Genomic DNA, 19910 nt, shown 5'->3' on the forward strand with positions numbered 1-19910 from the left:
CGAATCACTTATGTGTTTTAATGTATTTTATAATTAACATTTTTAACATACATAATTATGACTTCAACATCACATCACTTAGAAAGTATACTAGCACAAAGTATTTAGCCAAAGGAAGAAAAAACCTAAGGTTGCTGTTGGTGTTGTAGCCACCTTGATAATTAAACAACAAATTAAAATAAATAAAGTAGCAACGAGCATAAGCAAATAAAATGTTGCTGAATTACAGTAGTAATTGTAGTTGGCAAATTAAAATGGTTATTTGGGTGTGCTGTGCAGCACGCTGTTATTACAGGCAAACCAAAGCCTGGATCCATTATTGCCTTTTATATCTAGACTAATATGAACATAAATAAGGAACAGGATTCATGTAGTTGGGCTGTTCTTTTTTCTTTAGAATTTTTGTTCTACTTTGTTTTCACTTGAAGTTTTTAAATTATAAGCAATTTCAATCCAGTTATTTTTTTAAAAGTAATTTCCAGTAAAGATGAGCTTTATCCATTTTAGGATCTATGCATTTTTACACAGCTTACCAGAACAACTCACTCAGCAATTTAGATTTTTTTTCAGAAAATCAAGTTTATTTTCATTTTTTCCACATATTGTTTTATTTCACTGAACAATACATCTTCATTGACTATTTTTTTGCTAACATTTGCCTCATTAAATATAATTATGTCACCAGGCTTGCTATATGGTTGTGTCAAATTATAGCCTACTGTAGTCTATGTAGAGAAAAAATGGGATTCTCTGTGATTTGACATTGGGTCACTAATCAGAAAGCTGGAAAAATCTGGAAAGAAAAATGCTAGCCCTGCTCAGATTGCTCCATCTTTAACCGTGGTAGATAGCTCTGTAAACAACAGGAGGTCAGTGAATGCAGCAGCATTAGTGTCTCCTAATTTTTGATGCTACATGCTAAGTGTGGAAGAGAAGAACATGAGCCACACTGTGAGCAGATAGATGAGGGAGAGAGGTGCTCCCCAGAAAACAGATTACTGGCAAAGTTCTGGGGCTTTCCAAAGTTTTTCAAGTTAATTTAACAGAGTATCCTCTAATTTTTTTCATCTCTAGACTGAGAACTGCAAAGAGCAATCAACTGAGGCCAATTAGCAGCTGAAAATGTCATATCTAGACACTTATGAGGTGATATTTCTCATTGTACTTCTTGTGGCAAAGACCAGAAATAGACAAAAAGCTCTGAGAGGAACAGGAGCACAGCACTGACGTTCTCCTAATACTGTTAATATTATATCACAGAATTGACCTGACACCTCCATCAGCTGATCCAATGGTGAGGTTACAGACATGGAGTTCACACAGTGAGGGTCTAGAGATGCTGGTGCTTCCAGCAGAGATGAGATGAGCTATCTTGAGTTTTTTGCAGGTAGGATGTGTAGAGGTCACGGTAGAATAGAAGCCCACCTACCATTACCAAATATCTCTGCTCTTAATCTTAGAAACCATGAAGTCCTGTGGTTACCTGAGACAAGACCTTAATCAAAAACTATCTAGATACCTATGCCTAGTTATAACCCTTACCTATGATTATATATAGGAAATAGCCACTGGCTCCGTCTGCTGCCCTTTGCCTCATTTGTGTCTGTTCTATAGTGATAGGCTGGGCCCAAGTGTGTCAGTCCAATGTTGCATCCATTTCTAGTTATTCACCTCACTGCTCTCTCTGGTTGGGGGAAGAAACTAAGGTGAAGTACTGCCATGAGAACTCACCTTATTTTCATAAAAATCTGAAATGATCTATAGATTTTCCCTTGTAATTGTATTCATATGCAAACACTTCTATGTAAATAGCAGAATTTTTTCCTTGACATGAAAATTGCAAACTCCTGGATTGCAGTCCAAACACTAAATGCTCCTAGAGTCTTGAGACTGTCACTTCATAGGAGGCTTGAGCCTGGTGCTTCTGTCTCAGTTTCCTCAGTTACAGCTCAGAGTTACATTTTCCATTTACTTCACAAGAGTCTTTGAAGGACAGACTAACACATAAAAAGGTATATGTTCAAATTTTCAGATAGTGATTTTTATATGATATGTAATCATATATTGCATAAAGCTCTGAACAAAAGCATTGTGTAATAGCCATTGTTATCATTAGAATTAAAATGAATATTCAAACTAATACTGCTTTTGACTGAGCAACTACTTCTTAATCAGAATGTGTTTTATTCTCAAGACAAAAGTGCTGTTTCAGATTATTGACAACAGTATTTGGAACTTTCATCAACTTCTGTAGCTAAGCAGCTCATAGCTGATAACAGTGAGGACATGGAAAACAAAGGAAAGAAATACTGTTCTTGTGGGAACAGACAACATATTCCTCTGGGTTTGAATAAAACCACTCACAGTGATCATGACATCGGGATGCCTCAGTGCTATAAATACTAAACCATAAGCCAAAGTATAAATTTCTCAAAATTTCTCCATTGTTGTGTCATCGAAAAAAAAATTATAAGCTCTCTGTAACAATGAAGAAATTAGCCTATCAGGGAATAAAAGAAGTGGCTTATATGATTAATGTATGGTACTAATTTAGGTTACTGAAGCTGGCAGCAAAAGCTGAGGTTCTCAGGAGGGTGGTACAAAGTTTCAGATTGATTCTGTGGTTCCCTCCCACCACCTTCTAACATGCATATAAATTGTCAGCTCTCCAATCCCTTTGCCAGTTCTCTCTTCTAGACTTGCCAGAGGCAACAGAGGACTAAAGATGATCTTTTTCTTATTCACCTTTTCCACTTTTTTGTTCTCTGCTTTTGAACAAGCAGCTGCTTTTGCTCACTATGACAAGATTTTAACTCATAGTCGAATAAGAGCACGCGACCAAGGGTAAGTAGCTGGCTTTTGTTTCTAATGTAAAGGAAGCTTGTTAATCTTTATTCTCCCCTTTCTTCTCGCATTATATTAAATGTGATTTTTCACTGTGGTTTCTTACTGCCATTCAAGTAGAATTTTTTTTAAGTTAATTTTACATTAATTGTTCTTAAATAAAAAGTTTTCCAGGGAGTTTCAAAAGGAGACAGAATTCTGTTAAACTTCATAAAAAGGAGACAAATCTCAAATCAGCATTTCTCAATGGATCAAATACATGAGATTCAGAATCACTGAAATTAATTACAGTTCATAATTAATGTGATGGGATGGCAGATATGTTTAATATATGTTTGAAAACTTTAGAATGGAGTTGACACCTATCCCACAGCATTTTCTCTTTTTATTCCATCCTAATGGAAATCATGAGCTCTATTCAAATGCTTTCTAACATAGGAACATATACTGGGAACCCTTTGTAAAACTTCTGTTCCCACTAGACCAGTGCGGCAAGCTGCTCAGCAGGGTTTCCAAAAGACAATGCTTACAAGCCAGGCTGTTTGGAGACACAGAAATAATTTGAACAGCTGGTGTCAGGGAGACACATGTGTCTAAAGATATTTTCCTGTAGTCTTCTTAAGCAAAAAACATTCTTTGAATAAGAATTTTTTACCATCCTATCTTCTTTTGATGAATTCCCATTGCCTGCTACATACACACACAATGAGATTTTCAAATAAAAACGTTCACTGGCTTCCCAGTGATGCAAAATATATGTTCTAACTTTTGAACTGATTAATTTTTTAATTGCAGAAGTATAAAAGTTAGGGAAAAAATGCCTTTGCACCATGGAATTTGACCATAAGAAATTCCTCTTCTGTACACTACCATGCTAAGGAACGTGTATTCCTCATCTGAAGTCTGTGACTTCTTTTATTTACATGCCAACTTACCCTTTGGTCCCCAGTAATTCCCAGAATGTTTATTTAGGTGCCTGCAGTAATCCAAGGGGTTGCTAATCAAAATAGCTGATTGATTTACAGAAGACAGGGCTTCCTTCTACATAAAGAACAAAGCACTTTTCTTCCGCATCTCCCCTTCAGTTGCACAGATGTGTACAAGACAAAACCGTAATGAAAAGAGCCTCATGGCATTCACCACACAGTCCCTGGTGGCTGGTAATTCACTTTACAGGGAGAAATGGAAGGCGTACTGAGACTTGACTAGGCACAGCAGGTGATCACTGCCCACCAGAGACATAGGGTCAAACCAGAACGAAGGGGAAGCTTCTGTCGCTGCAGGGAGGGTGGGCTTGCCAAGGAACCCAGCTGAGCAGTCCCCACAGCTTGCACTGTGGTTGCTTGAAAACACACCTGCCCTGGGAACTGAAGCCAGATGTTAATTTCTTGTTCAACAGAAACAGTATTTGCCAATATTTCATATAGAACTTTTACAGAAATGCACAGAAACTTCATTTTAAAATGTTTCTCACTTCACCCATAGCCCAAATGTTTGTGCTCTTCAGCAAGTTATGGGAACAAAAAAGAAATACTTCAGCACTTGCAGAAACTGGTACCAGCAAGCCATCTGTGGAAAGAAAGCGTAAGTATGCTCTGCTTCCAAAGTGTTCCCCATTTATTGAGATAATACAATATACAATTAGAAAACTCTTTTTCTCAAAGACAAACTAACTGTTTGTAATTTATATTAGAATTTTTAGTTCTCCTCCAGGTGGCATTGAAATGCTAACTTCCCTTTTCCTTCACTGGACATGCTTCAAGGCATCAAAAGTACTTCAACTTTTCAGTAAAATCTGCCATGCCACTGACTAGCACTAAATTTTATTCCACTGCAGACACGTTGGGAAGAAGGGTATTTCCTCAAAGTGGTTCAGACTGAAACTATGATGTTCTCAAAGGCAGTTTTGGAAAACAACCTACTCCTGTGGTTTTATTCCTAGATAGATGCCATGTCTTCCCATGAGAGAAAAGTCTGCTCTCAGAATAAATCTGACAGGGAGTTCATTACTTTGCCAAGCTCCAGAAGCAAAATGTGTTAAGCAGTGATAGATAACTTCATGTGTTAGGAAAAATAGTTTGAAACAATAGGTAGTTGAGATTCATTGAACTGAAGTCAGGTGAAGACTTTATTCTAACTAGAATTCTGACTAGAACCTAGAGGAGTGTAATCTGTAAACCAACCAGAGGAAGACGTGGAGCAGTGGGGCTAGGTGGATTTAGTTGTAAAAGTCTACACAAAACTATCACCTGCCTTCTCCCTCCTATTTTAACACTCCTACCATTTGAATAAACATTTTTTACAATCCTATCTTCTTTTGCCATTGTACTAGCACTCACAGAGCAAGGACAAAGGAGGAAAAGAATGTATGTGAGAGTAAGTTAAGTCATAGAGCTCCCGAGGGCTGTTTGAGGGGGGTTTGTGGCTGTAATAGAGCATCTGTTATAACTTAGTCTTAGCTATTAATGAGACTTTTATACTCTGCATACTAAAAACAGAAATACAGACGTGACTGAAAAGGTTAGTGTAATAAGAATGCTAGTCCAAAGGACAAGACATCTTCTCATGTTAATATCTCCCTGTTAACAAGTCCTCTGTGATTTATATATATGATCTATATAATGTTGAATGCTTTTATTATGTACATTCCTCTTCCACTGCTCTAAGCTTACAATCAGGATGTAACTTACAGTTTTGCTAAAATCAAAATCTGTCGGACCAAAAGTCTTTCCACTGTTTCTAAGCAGTATTTTATCTCCATGCCAGCAAGGAGTAGAACTAGATGAGTCACAGAGCTGATTTGAATAAACTAAAAACTGTCTCCATTAGCCAAGAATAACAAGGACTTAAGGTAGTGTTGCTCTGCCCTTTTCCTTTGGAATATACTCCTTTGGATAAGGTCAGGACAACTTTGTGATAAAAAAACTCCAAACAATAACAACCAAAAAAAATAATCCCAAAACAGACAAACAAACAAACCCCTCCAAAACCTCAAGAATGCAGCCTTGCTTCTTATCTGAGTAATTGCTTTCTTTCTTTGGCCACCATCATATATTGAACTAGTAGAGATACAAATAAGATAACTTCTAGTCTTGCATGAGGTGATACTTCCCCTATGTACTGTGTCTACACACAAGTGGTACTGAGGAACTGCATCCTCTGCTGAATTTTATCTTGTTGTAACATTATTGTGGTATGCTCCATACAAACTCCTTTTATCCCATCCCATCTTTCTCACGTTTTGAGAACAGCTAAAAAACTTAACTACAGAAAACTGTAAGGGAACATGAATACTCTCAGTAGGAACTTGCAGTAACCCTTGATCACTGAAAAGAAGCCTGGGCTGTACATAACAATATATATGGTAAAAAAAGGTACTGATCTTATGACGTGTGGCTGAAAAAGCATTTTCTTCTTAACTATATTTTTCAGCCAACTTCCTGTCTTTCATTAATTTTATCATTGTTGGATATGGTATGAAGACGAAACTTTCCATGTCTTACTCTGTGCTTATAACTCAGCTTCCTCGTTCCTTTTTCCAAGAGGTAATTAAGACCACGATCTTTCATAGTTTCCCATGGGATGAGGGGGAGACATTTTCTATTACAGAGAAGGAAAAAATATTTTCTCATGACAAAGCAGTTCACACAGTTGGAAGAACATTTTGGTTGCTATTCTGCTGCATAGTTTTCTTAATCAGATTATCATTTTTTTTATTATTAGCTTCTGGTAAGGATGCAAGAAGGAGTAGGAGTATAAGGTTTATTATTAACTTGAAAATCTGTAGCCTAAATTGTACATTATTCTTGCATTCCATAGAATACCCATTCACTGAATTGCTTTAAGGAAAGAGATGTACTAAAAAAAACTATACAAATACTTTCAATGTATGGTTTCTCAGTTGAAAATATGCACATGGCAGCAGGGTGAATATGTATGTATGTGTACGTATATGAGGGAATGGAGAAAAATATTTTCATAGCACAGAAAAATGAAAAATTGTGTTTAAAAATGCACATTTTTAATCCTCACCACCTCTATCAGATTGCTTTCAATTATGGGATTTTAATCCTCACTTTTATAATCATGCTTTGTAATGTTATTTTTCTTCCAGTCTACTTTTAATTTTTAATCACTTCAAGTAGTTTGGATGGTGAAAGTATCGAGTCCAGCTTTTCATTTGAATAAGCTCTTCATTTTAACATGGTTGTGGTTAACCATTTGTCAGCTTTAGTTTATGCAAAATGAGAGAAGTGTACTCAGATGCCACCAAAGAGTCTGCAAATTAAAACATGGACTGTAGTGGTAAAAACTGAGTAAAAACCTTCAAGGGATTACTGTTCAGAACTTTTGAACTGCCAACATCAGCCATATCTATAAAAGTAAATATATTATGTAAAACAGTGATGGCAATTTTTCCTTGTCATTATAGTGAACAAGGTACTATAATTTCAAAAGTAATATCTGAAGTCTAATATATTAAAGTTTATGGTGTAGACTTCAGTAAGTTTGTATAATTTGTTGGCCCTCCCTCTCCCGAGGAGCCAAATTCACCTCTGTGATGTCAGTGAATTTACACTTTCTTATGAGAGAGGAGAACTTTTCAAGTAGGTCTGTGGTAGAATTTTATTTCTGTCATGAGAATTAAGAAGACATATATCGTAAGACACACAATGTTAAATTGAACATGACAGTATACAGTTATCACCTGGTTTGCTGTTATGTGTAGCTTACATGTATTCGAAAATGAGAGTATTTTATTGATATCATTATATAACAGTTCCTGACCCCCAAGTATTGCTAAATTCTTCGTATGCTGTGATGACATACTTTTTTAACTCTGGTTTTTATTTCTTGTAGTCTGGTTTTCATCCTCACTATATTTACCAGTGAACTTTTCCTTGTGTCCATCCATCTAGTCTTTAGTGACTTCCTTCTCTATAACCTGTTTTATGTCTGTTCTTAATTAACTCTCTCCCTCATTCCTGAGCTGCTTCAAATTCTTCCTTGAAAAGCTGAGGCTCTCTTATCCCGCTTTTTATTGCCATACAATCCACAAGGCCTTCTTTTAAATAAATACCTATTTAGTTCCTATAGCCAGTATGTAGGTGACCTCATGCAGTTCTGTCACTTTAATTTCTATTTCGTTCATTTAAATTTTTCCTTTTCCTTTACAACCCTTCTTCTGTGAGTTTCCTTTAATGTTCTCACTTTTTTTCTCTTTCTTCAATGTCATCTAATCTTTGCAACATAGAATAGATAAATTAATTTTCTTCAACTACTGTTCTAGTCACATCACCTTTTAGTACTCTACATGAGTACCACATGCCCTCCCGTGCTCCTACCTAGTACTTAAGTTTAATGATGGTAGTCATTCTGTAAATTCAAAAGCTTTACATTTAGTAAATTATGATCAATTTGTAGTCAATACAGAAAAGGCTGAATGATAGAAAATGGATGAATATCTGGAGAGTGTGTATTTTGTAATGAAAAATTAATAATAAAAGATAAAAATTAGACTTAGTTAAAATTAGTATGTGCTTCTCCCCGTATATTATTTAATTTGGCTTTTGTCTATATCACACAGAACTGTCTTATACGAGTGTTGTCCTGGCTATATGAAGATGGATGGTACAAGAGGATGTCCTGCAGGTACAAACTTTTTTCATACGGATAAATCAGTACATGGGAAGCAGTAAAACACCAGAGATTTTCAAAGGTGGTCATCTTGAGAAATGATTGCCTCTTTTTCAGAATTATTACCTGAGAACAGATAGCCTCATTTGTATACGGTCAACACAGTTAAAAATCAGACAGCACTGAACTTGATCATGCAGTTTAGGTTGAATTTCCCAGTTCCTTCCAGATACTGGATTGGTGAGGAATGACAGTGTCTTCAGTTCCCAAAGCTGACAAAGAACTTTTATTCCTACTCCCATCAAATCCCAAAATAGCCTAATACTTACCAGTGAGGTCAGAAAACCAGATGTAGCATATCTAAATTATTCCTTTTCCCGAAAAGACTTTAATCTAATTTAGTTGAAGAGTCTTATAAGCTTTAACTAAGAAGGAGTGAAAATGAAGAAAGGAATTATTGATTTCTCCTATTTATGCTTTTCTGTTTTACATAAATAAAATTAATTTCAGCAGGAAAGAGTAATGAGAAGGAATATATTTCATAACTTTGATCCCTGTATCTGAACTAATCCTTTTACATTCAACAATTCAGAGTCCATTTTGTTTAGATTAATTAATCTCCCTTCAGTTTTTTACATTAGGATGAGGTCAGTCACACTCTAGAATTGCCTACTCCTCTCCATAACCATAGAAAGAACCAACAACAACTAGATTGCATGTAAATGTCTCACTTCTAGATGTCTAAAATAAGGAGAGATAAATACTGTTCTCATGTAGTAGTGTTTTAACTGTGAGTCTATGGATGAGTCTTACTCTCTGGATGAATCAATATGTTCACAAACTGGACAATGGAAGAAGAGCAAAAGGCTTCAGAAGATGAATTCTGGTCCATCATGACCAGAGGAGACTATCTCCATTTAAAGATTTGTGATGGAATTTAGTTCTATATTCAACAGATAGTCTCCCATTTCTTTTTGGGCTAGTAAAAAGCACGACAGCTCTTCCAAAGAAAACCTTGCAGTATTCAGTATTGTTTGATCTAATTTTTCGTTAAGCAACACAAAAAAGTAAATAACAAGCAGATGTGTTTAGATGATTTTTGAGTATGTTGACAATCGAATTTTTAATCCAAGCACATTGCTTAATATCGCTTTAAAAAGTTTTAGTGCAATTGTCCAACAAAAAGAAACAAAATAAATTTGATCATGATGACTGAAGAGTTTACAGCATTCTTATTACATGTTTATTTTAGTTGCTCCTATTGATCATGTATATGGTACACTTGGTATTGTGGGAGCTACCTCTACACAGCAGTACTCTGACATATCAAAGCTGAGAGAAGAGATTGAGGGACGAGGATCATTCACTTTCTTTGCACCAAGCAATGAAGCCTGGGAGCAATTAAATTCAGTAAGTGTGTTCATGTGTATGAGTTAAAGTGTGTTTCTATTTCAACTAATATTTTAGCTGAAGCTAATGTATGATGAAGTAGATTAGAAATAATATTGATATTTTAGACATAAAAGTATGTGGTGCAATTTACAATGAAATAATTTGCATGTTTAAAATACATTTCTGAAGCTAGAGAGGCTGAGTTTAATTTCAGGAGTACTAAGCAATCATAATTGTCTCTTATTTAAGAATTTGCATGAAAATAATAATATTGTTAGTGTTATTAGCATAGTTTTGTGGAAACTTTCAGGAATTCCAGCAGCTACATGGTGTCTAGTTTTGCATTGTCAGTATTTCAGGTGTCCTTCTTTTAGTAATGGTTTTAATTAAATAAATATTGAATAAAAGTTCCTCCAATGACTTGTCTGTGACGAAGCCTTTTGTCTTCCGTTTGTGAGCTAATCACACTGCAGGATCACCTAAGTAGAGCCAATTGATAGGCCTCAAAACTGTGTTTCCTAAAAGATGTTGAAAATTAAGGTAAAACAATATGTACATGTTTTCTAAGTGGAAAAATGTTTCAAAGCTTCTAGTTAATTAAATTCCTTTCTTCTTCAGGAAATTCACAGGAATTTGGTTTACAATGTAAATATTGAACTGTATAATGCTCTCCACCACCACATGCTAAATAAGCGCATGTTGACAAAAGATCTTAAAAATGGCTTGACTCTGGTGTCTATGTATAATGGCCAGAAATTGCTTATTAACCATTATCCTAATGGGGTAAGTCTATTTTATTTTTTTTCATCTAATATATTTATTCAGTTATAGCCTTTATCTCCTTAATTTCCTTATATAGCTAGGAAAATAAGTTATGGAAAATTTGACATCTAGCAAGTCAGTTGTGACTGGAAAAAATAAATAAATTTTCTCTTGAAGAAGTTTTGACTGCTGTTTAGACAAATCACTAAGAAAGAGTGAATAAACTTGTGCTGTTTGCTGTTTAGAAATCAAAGTTCAAACAAGAAAAAACTTTCTTCATACAGGTCAAAGTCTTTTGTGGCCAAAATACATGATCATAATAAATTTGACAGCAAAATCTAGTATTAATCTTCATGTGTTTGCTAAATAATATTAAATCAGATATTTTATTTGAATTTGAGTACATGATAGGAACATTTAAGATCATAGAAAACACACATCCATCATTTGTCTAGAAAAAATATAATTTTCATAAACGTTAGAAAACTCCCAGTTAAGTCACTAATCTTTATTGCCTTAAATGCATCAAAATGTTTATGTTGGTCTACAGATTACATCAGTAAAAACCAATACAATCACCATATTAAACAGATATGGAAAACAAATCAGAACTATTGCAATGAAAAATAAAACATGAATAAGAAATCAATGTAACCTGAATAAATCTGCTGTTGCCTTTCCAGAAGATTAGCCAGACTTTCAAATTTTGCAAAATTTTACTTCAAATTTTAAAAAAATCCAACCGAAATACCAACAGTGAATACACAATGTACGATGCATATGTTTTCAGTCTGTAAGAATCGGGTTCCATTTTTATGATCAAATTAATGCTTAATCTTCTACTACTTGATTCTTCAAATACAGGTTGTTACTGTTAACTGTGCCAGGATCATCCATGGCAATCAGATTGCTACCAATGGTGTTGTCCATGTCATTGATCGTGTCTTGACGGCTGTTGGAAGTACTATTCAAGATTTCATTGAAGTTGAGGACGATCTTTCATCTCTTAGAGTAAGTGGACAAAAATACAAGATCTTCTCTGTTTTTTTAGGTTGTTTTTTTCTTTTCTTATTTCTTTTCTATTTGTTTATCATACCTGGAAGTACGAAGGCTTAGTTCAGTAAATTCAATTAAGAACTCCATCTAGTATTTCAAATCTAGCTATATAAAAAGTTAAAGTATATTTTACAAAAGGAGCCTGCTTCTTCTCTTTTATGGATCAAATAAGACCACATAAATACGATGGAGTGTGTCCCTGTACAAAAAAAGTCTCTTCTCTTCAAATACTGAGGCAATGAAACGTGAGCATAAAGTTACAGTGTCTGGTGATTGATAAATAAAAATAATTTCAAAATGAATGATAAAAAATGGTAAAAGCACCAAATAAATTCCAGAATCTGGCTCACAGCAAGTTTTAGAGCACCAGTAGATGAACATAGAAAGGATTTTTCTTGCAGAGAGGAACTATGATTTTTTCTGTCCAAGTTTCTATTTTTTCTTTCTCCTGGAGGATATGTCTGTGCAGCCATATCTGTCAATGAGATTTCATGCTGCATGTTTAAAAAAATGTGCCATTGGTTTGCAAATAACTGTTGTCCTTTTCCATCCTCCATCTCTGAAATAAATACAAATAGGTATTTTAAATGCAGAGGCATAAAACTGGAGAAGACCCTCTCAATCCCTCAAATACAACCCATGACTGTTACATGCAACCACTACATTTAAGCCCATTAAAAATAGGAATATAAAAGCCAATCCTTTCTAGTCTTCAGTTGAAAAAGAAACCCTTTCTGTCCATTCAGTTTTTCATGTTTCTATAACACTGATCCTGGTTTATCGCTGAAGTACCTGTGGGCTTGAGGGGAAACTAGACAGATAATGTATTTTGGTAATATTTTAAATTATCAGCATAAAAAGAAACAATTATATTTTAGGCTGCTGCCATTACATCAGATGTCATGGATATTCTTGGAAGGCCTGGTCATTACACACTCTTTGCTCCTACTAATGAAGCTTTTGAGAGACTTCCAAGGGGAGTTTTAGAAAGGATCATGGGTGACAAGGTGTCTTCTGAGGGTATGTAACCTTTTTTTGCGAATGAGAAATACAGATGAGTGGATCAAGTGATAGAAAGTACATTATCTTAGATGCTATGAAATTAAGCACCTCTACTTTCATCTGCCTAGGAGGAGTTATTTCTGCTGTCTAAGATTTTTCCTGTTGCCCTAAGGATTCAAAGCCACTGAAAAATTAGTTTCAGTTTAAAGGGAACGGTTTAAAGGGAGCTGGGAAAATGTAGGCATATTTGTGTTCCTAATAGTTCAGTTCTCATAGACATTCATGCCTCTATAAATACAAGGCTTTCTGAATGTGGGGTTCTCTCATACCTTAGCATAGCCTGTGGAGTTCTGTACCCAGAGTTCCTTTTGGAACATATCAGCAGTCACCACTCTGCCACATGGAGGTTGCAGCATAACCAGTAGAGTTTTCATAATACAAGGAATGCCAAATATTTTTGACCATGAATGTTGTTTAGATGCCTATCGTATAGTATCAATAACTTTGAAAAAAGTATCTATGAGTGCAAATATGGTAGCTAAGCTAGTACACTATTAGAAATTGTATAGATGTAATAATTTTTCTCACACCTATATGTGAATTATGTGTCCAAACACTTATACCTATGAACTTCCTGCTCTTTTCTTTTCAGCTCTTGTGAAGTTCCACCTATTAAATACTCTCCAGTGTTCTGAAGCAATCACAGGTGGAGCTGTCTATGAAACTTTGGAAGGAAACACTGTTGAAATTGGTTGTGATGGTGAAAGCCTGACTGTGAATGGAGTGAAAATGGTGAAACGCAAAGATATTGTGACAAGCAATGGCGTTATCCATCTCATTGATCAAGTGCTAATTCCTGATTCTGGTCAGTGATGTGTATAAAAAACTTCTTACCCTGAAGATATTTTCTACAATCTTACCTCAATTCCCTCAGATATATAGTTATGGATAAGCACGGAGAATACAAATCAGAAATAGGAAGAAATTATGTGTTACAATACCTTTTCCTATTCCTTTATTTGCAGCCAAACAAGTCATTGAGCTTGGGGGTGCCCAGCAGACTACTTTTACTGACCTGGTGGCACAGCTAGGTCTGGCATCTTCTCTGAGACCAGAAGGCCAATACACTCTCCTGGCACCTCTGAATGGTGCTTTCTCAGGTTAGTAGCACTAAAAGATTGTCAAAATAAACAAGAACGTATGCTACCCTGACAGTTTTCCAGATCACTTCCAGCACTTGTTCTAACTTAGAGTGCCATAGCCAAATAGAGATACTTCATCCTTTTAAATTACATACCATGCAGAAAGGTAAAACAAGCCTAATCACCAGACCACACAGCTTGTTTTCAGTCATATCATTTGCTAATGGAAATAGTATCACTAAAATAAGATACAAAATATGCACAGGCAGATTCTGTGGGAACCTTAATCTTTGCATTGTTTCCATTAGATTCACAACTTATTTGTTCTCAAAAAATTTATACAATATTGTGGTTTAACTCCAGCCAACAACTAAGTACTACACAGCCAATCAATCACTTCCTATTTCCCCTGCACTGGGATGGAGAAGGCAATCAGGGTAATTAAAAAAAATCACACTTAAAAAAACCTCATAGGTTGAGATAAGAACAACTGAATAATAAAGATACAATTAAACCCCAAGAGAAACAAGTCACGCACAGTACAATTGCTCCCCACCTGCTCACTGATGCCCAGTCAGTGATTGACCCCTTCTGGTCAGCTCCCCCAAGTTTATACTTGGCATGACTTTCTATGGTATAGAATATCCCTTTGGCCAGTTAAGGTCATCTGTCCTGGATATGCTCCCTCCAGCTTCTTGTGCACCTGGCAGAGCAAGAAACACTGAGATGTCCTTGATTTAGGGTAAGCACTACTTAGCAACAACCAAAACATCGGTGTGTTACTAATATTATTCTTATACTAAATGCAGAACACAGCATGATAGGACCTAGTAGGAAGAAATTAACTCTATCCCAGCCAAAAGCAGGACATACAAGAAAGTTAGTATTTTCCAGTACATTAAAACAGAGAGAAACTAATACAAATATGCTATAAATCAGGTGTTCGTACATTTGCACAGGTGACCACATGAGCATCTTGCTTTTCCCCAAAGAATTTGAGTGTTAACTTACCACCACAGAAGCAAATTTGGATAGGTTTTAAGGTGCACATGCAGAAAGGAATAGTTCTAATAAGAACTGTAGCAGTAATTCAGAAGATGGATCAGACCCCCGTATAAATCATCAGACATATTAGTTATAGTAATTAATCAGGGCTATGTCAAAAGTTCATTACTCAATTTAGGAATGGCCATTTGCAGGAACTACTTAACAATTCATTTTCTGTGTACACAGACCTGTCCAAGCTTTAACTCAAGCATTTCAAAGCAAGATTCTGTATTTCCATAGTCTTTTAACTTTATCTCAATGAAAATTCACTATATAGATTACTATATATTGATATCTAAATGACTTTGTAGATGACACCTTAAGGCTGGATCAACGTCTTCTTAGAACAATCCTGCAGAATCACATTATAAAAGTGAAAGTTGGGCTCAATGAACTGTACAATGGACAAGAGTTGGAAACAATTGGAGGAAAACTACTTAGAGTCTTTGTATATCGCACAGTAAGTGAATGGGGCCTTCTAACAATACGTATCCCAACTATGAAAATGGAGAGTCAATAAAAGGTAAAGCTGAATGAAACTCCCAATATTTACCATTATGACTATCTAGCAAAAAATCTTTAAATTTTTAAGATAGGAGAAAAAGAAAATCTGATCTTTCTTAATTGAAATTTTGTTAGCATGGAAAACTCTTTGGGAAAACATAACAGGATTTCAGATTTGGCACTTCACTGATTACAAATGTTTAAGGCTAGTTTTAGAACTAATTAAGAGCATTCTCAAAGGAAAAAAAATTCAAGTTCTGAAATATTTGCACCATGTTATTTTACTCTAGGCTTTGCTACTTTTACTTTCTCAAGCAATGTCAAATTTCCTGGCAAGAACATGCAATTTTACTGTAGGAAATACTCGAGTGTTATTTTTAACATTGTGGAAATAGCTATATTTGTTTCTCTTTCAATAAGGCTGTATGTATTGAAAATTCATGCATGGTCAGAGGAAGTAAAGAAGGAAGAAATGGCTTTATTCACGTCTTCAGACAGATCATCAATCCAGCAGAAAAGACGTTGCATGAAATGCTAAGAAATGATAAGCGTTTTAGGTGAGTCTCAGTTTTGACAGCACTAAGAATTTCCTGCAGAGAGTAACTGTCTATACAGCACAGCTGGTCTGAGAAAAAATTATGTACTGAGTTTGTGAGTTGTTGGATTTTAGAGGGCAAGGAGGGCAGGGAAGGGCTAATTGCCTAATCAAATAAAAAAAACCCATGTGAGTAGAAAAAAAAATGTAGGCAAAAAAAAAAAGTGTTCTCCAGCTGTGTGCTGGAAAGGCTCCCACAGTCTGTGCTGGAATGGTTGCTAATGGCACATAGGAGTCAATAAGATGCCAGAATAAAGGAGTAAGAGGACAAAAGGAATTGGATGATACATCCAGAGCTGCATGTGCAGTGGAGTCTGGAGTTTTAATTATTGGGCGGTACTATTCCATATGGGTACAGCATGATGGCACACCTTTCTAGTATGCATTTTTGTCCCTTTCCTGCAAGTATGCCAATACTCCTAGAGAGAGCAAGTAACCTTTACATCCTCCTTTCATCTCTTTGATCTGTGATGTTTTTATTTGATGAATCCTGCTGTGATCCAAGCTTCCAATATTTTTTTTCCACTGTCTGCTACTCTTAAGACTGTCTTATTTTATTATATTGTTTTTTCTTTCTCATTTTCCTCCTTCACTATCTTAATTTCTGGGGAATAGTTAAAGAGTTTGAAGGTTGATGTACTATCAGAAAAAATGAGGGAACTAGGTACCTGCACTCAATCGTAGTTATCACATTTTAACAAAATATGTTTGTGGTTTGTCTGTTTGTTGCAAACAGCATTTTCCTCAGTCTGGTGAAAGCTGCAGATTTAGATGATGTTCTGTCACAGCCTGGAGAATGGACTCTGTTTGTTCCAACTAATGATGCCTTTAAAGATTTGACTGATGATGATAAGGATATATTGATAAGTAAGTAACATGAGAAAACTAGAATTATAAGCAAGGGTCAAATTGATTGGAAAGGAAGCTAATGCACTTCTTACACAGAAGCTGCCTGATGAAATAGTTTACCTTTTGCATAGAGCAGTTCATAGTACTTCCCTAAATTATTTCCTTATTGGGGGTAGAGAAAATATCTTTTTGGAAAGAAGTATCCAATCTGAATTTAAACTTCACTCCTTAATATCCTTTTCCATTGTCTTACTACCTTCTAAGTTAGAATCTTCATTCATTTTATTACCCTCAACTTGTCATCATTCAACCTTGCTAATAGCTTTTTTAAGCTGCAAATTCTGTTCTATCATATTCCTTTTCTAGTTGTAATCATTGTATCAAAAGATATTTAGTATTGACTTTTGCTATCTTTCTTTACCTTTGTTTCCACCCAGTGATCTCTGATAGCACCTGTGCTCTCCAAGTAAAATATTGAGTATCTTTTGCTACATGTTAATGCAAGTAATTTCTTTCCATCTAACATGTCCAAACTCTGGAATGTTATAGATTTTTTGCAAGATTTAAAACGAGTTTATTTAATGTCATGCTTTATTTCCATAAGAGAAGAAATGCACAGTGAATACTTCAAATCTCCTGCAGAATTTCTGACTAGAGGGGTAGACTGTGGCCACAGCACTATAAATAATTTTAGTTTATTTAAAAGTAATGTGAATGTGGCCTGTGCACAAGGCAGGAGGAGCGGTTGCAACATCCAGGTCAGTATATTTTCTGTTCCTGTACTTCTCAGATGAAAGCTTAAAGACATGGAGCCAAACCCCATGAATTCTTAATTACTTGGAAGACTTTGATTATTCAGAGTATTGATAAAAAGCAACCCCAGCTTTTTCAGCCTTTAACTCACTAATGAAGCACTGGGAATTTAAATTGTCTCTTCAACCATTTAAAGTTATGGTAGTGGTCTAAGTTGCCTTCTAGTGTGGTGTGTCTCTAGTGACTAAAAGTAAATTAACAGATAGCCTAGATGACTCTCATTAGGTAGCTATAAAAGGAAATGAAGCGTGTCACAAGGCTGTGAACCAAAGCAACTGGATAAATGCCATTGTTCCATTTGTATTGTACTACGTAGTTACTTTATTAACTAAGATTGAATTTATGAGGTTCATTGTTTTTGTCTTCAATTCACAACTTGAAGTTGTAGTCAAGACCAATGTCATTTTGGATTAATTTTATAGTTAAAAATAAAATAATATTTGCCATTCTGCTTTTCAAGGGGCTTTATGTATCATCTTTTCCTATCATTGTGACTCAGTTTATTTCACTTTCCTTGCCCCTGATTATTTTTTTGCAGCAGGATGTCTAATTTTTTGTCAGTTTAATTTCTAGAATTCCATCCTGGTGTTCTTTTAAGATATTATGTTGCTTTCTCCATTAAAATTAAATTTTGAAATATATAATTTTTTAAGGAATATAAAGAAATACTTTGTTAATCTGTGAGAAAGACACAAAGATTATTTTAACCAGTAACCATTGTGGCGTAGAGAAAAGTTAATCTGGTAGTCTGTGAAAACATCTTTGGAGTGGCCATGTTTAGGCTCTGTATGTAACTTGATGCTATCTATGAATGGTCCAGTCACAAAATCTCAGCTAATTTTACTAGGAAGAAAAATATCATTTAATTGCACTTTGGTAATAAAGTAAATTGCAGCACTATCAGTGATTAGAGCAAAACACAGGAAAAAAAAAAAGGAAAATGTTCCCTGAAAGAGACATTAGGAAAAAAAAAAGACCAGATAGGATTTCCATTCCTTTTTTATCAAGGCTAAAACTCCTAATAGCAATCAATATCAGCAGGTAATGCTAATATTAAACTTAAAATGGTCCATATTCCATGTAATGGTAAGCATATGTGCTTTAAAGCTGCTCTGCTTGATACCCTGTCTCCTGAGGACATTATGGGGTTTTCTACAGCCCATTCTATGCCTTTCAACCTCTATGGACCCAGACCACCAGGGAGCCCTATCAGGACATTAACTTGCGCTCTAGGATTCATTTGCTTTTTAAGACAGTCTTGAAAATGTCGGATTTTTTTTCTCTTCATCCCAAATAGGAATGTCAAACTTTAAAAAATGGAAATTATCCCTAAAATTGGGTGGTTTTCCCCTTTCTCAACTTCTCCAACCTGCATCTGTTCTCTGTAAGAACAGAAAAAACCAGCACTTCTAACTCCTCCATGGACTGCTTTTCTGTTCTTTTGCATAAGGTTTCTCATAAGATCTTTATGATTATGTTCTGAGTGCCTTTTCTGTCATATGGGTGACTTATTTCCATTTACCACCATTTTAACAGATTCAAATTGTATATGTTCATGGTACTATCATTCATATTATGCATAATTCCAGCTCAAGCCTGTGTGAATTGTTAGAATTTCCAAAAACAACTATCCCCTACCATTTAATTTTTATTCCTACTTTTCTTTTTTGTTTTTATATAGGAGACAAAAATGCTCTCAGGAATATTCTTCTTTACCACTTGACACAAGGAGTTTTCATTGGAAGTGGCTTTGAGCCTGGTGTGACAAATATTCTTAAAACCATCCAAGGAGGGAAACTCTACTTGAAAACAGTTAAGCATAGAAAAAATCTCCCATCTACAGCCTTGTAATAGGGATTTGACATTTCATGTCTATCGGCATTATGGAGCGGGATGTAATTCTCCAAATGTTATAGTGGGGTTTGGGTGGGTTTTTTTGTTGTTTTGTTTGTTTGTTTGTTTGTTTTGGTTTGGTTTTGTGTTTTTGTTGTTGTTGTTGTTTGTTTGTTTGTTTTTAATGTCCCTGATTACTTGGGTTCTCTTTTGATCCTTTATCAGGTGAATGACACTCTTCTGGTTAATGAACTGAAATCAAGAGAATCTGATCTCATGGCAACGAATGGTGTAATTCATATCATTGACAAACTCCTATATCCAGCAGGTGAGTATTATTTCATGGAATTTATACATAACCCTTTAAATCTATTTACATGTTATGTAGCTGAAATAACTTTAAAAAGTTAATTAATTTAAAGCTAAAATTCTTA

The 19910-nt window shown here is 35.2% G+C and overlaps 1 protein-coding gene across 13 annotated transcripts in view; it reads left to right on the top strand.

Annotated features, from left to right (window-relative positions):
- Window positions 1-2690: 2690 nt before the first annotated feature.
- The window catches only part of POSTN (periostin), a 32860-nt gene continuing 15640 nt past the window's right edge, over window positions 2691-19910 (top strand). For all 13 annotated transcript variants that reach the window (XM_027674476.1, XM_027674478.1, XM_027674483.1 and 10 more), the window contains exons 1-14: window positions 2691-2844; window positions 4330-4428; window positions 8432-8496; window positions 9734-9891; window positions 10492-10656; window positions 11500-11646; window positions 12570-12711; window positions 13346-13558; window positions 13719-13853; window positions 15194-15342; window positions 15807-15943; window positions 16718-16848; window positions 19325-19455; window positions 19702-19804. In XM_027674476.1, the coding sequence (XP_027530277.1) occupies window positions 2726-2844; window positions 4330-4428; window positions 8432-8496; window positions 9734-9891; window positions 10492-10656; window positions 11500-11646; window positions 12570-12711; window positions 13346-13558; window positions 13719-13853; window positions 15194-15342; window positions 15807-15943; window positions 16718-16848; window positions 19325-19455; window positions 19702-19804 (1894 nt within the window). In that variant the 5' untranslated portion in view covers window positions 2691-2725. The remainder of the gene's footprint in view (window positions 2845-4329; window positions 4429-8431; window positions 8497-9733; window positions 9892-10491; window positions 10657-11499; window positions 11647-12569; window positions 12712-13345; window positions 13559-13718; window positions 13854-15193; window positions 15343-15806; window positions 15944-16717; window positions 16849-19324; window positions 19456-19701; window positions 19805-19910) is intronic.

Source organism: Neopelma chrysocephalum, unplaced genomic scaffold (genome assembly GCF_003984885.1).
Source record: "Neopelma chrysocephalum unplaced genomic scaffold, ASM398488v2 Primary Assembly neopelma1_25, whole genome shotgun sequence".
Classification (NCBI taxonomy): domain Eukaryota; kingdom Metazoa; phylum Chordata; class Aves; order Passeriformes; family Pipridae; genus Neopelma; species Neopelma chrysocephalum.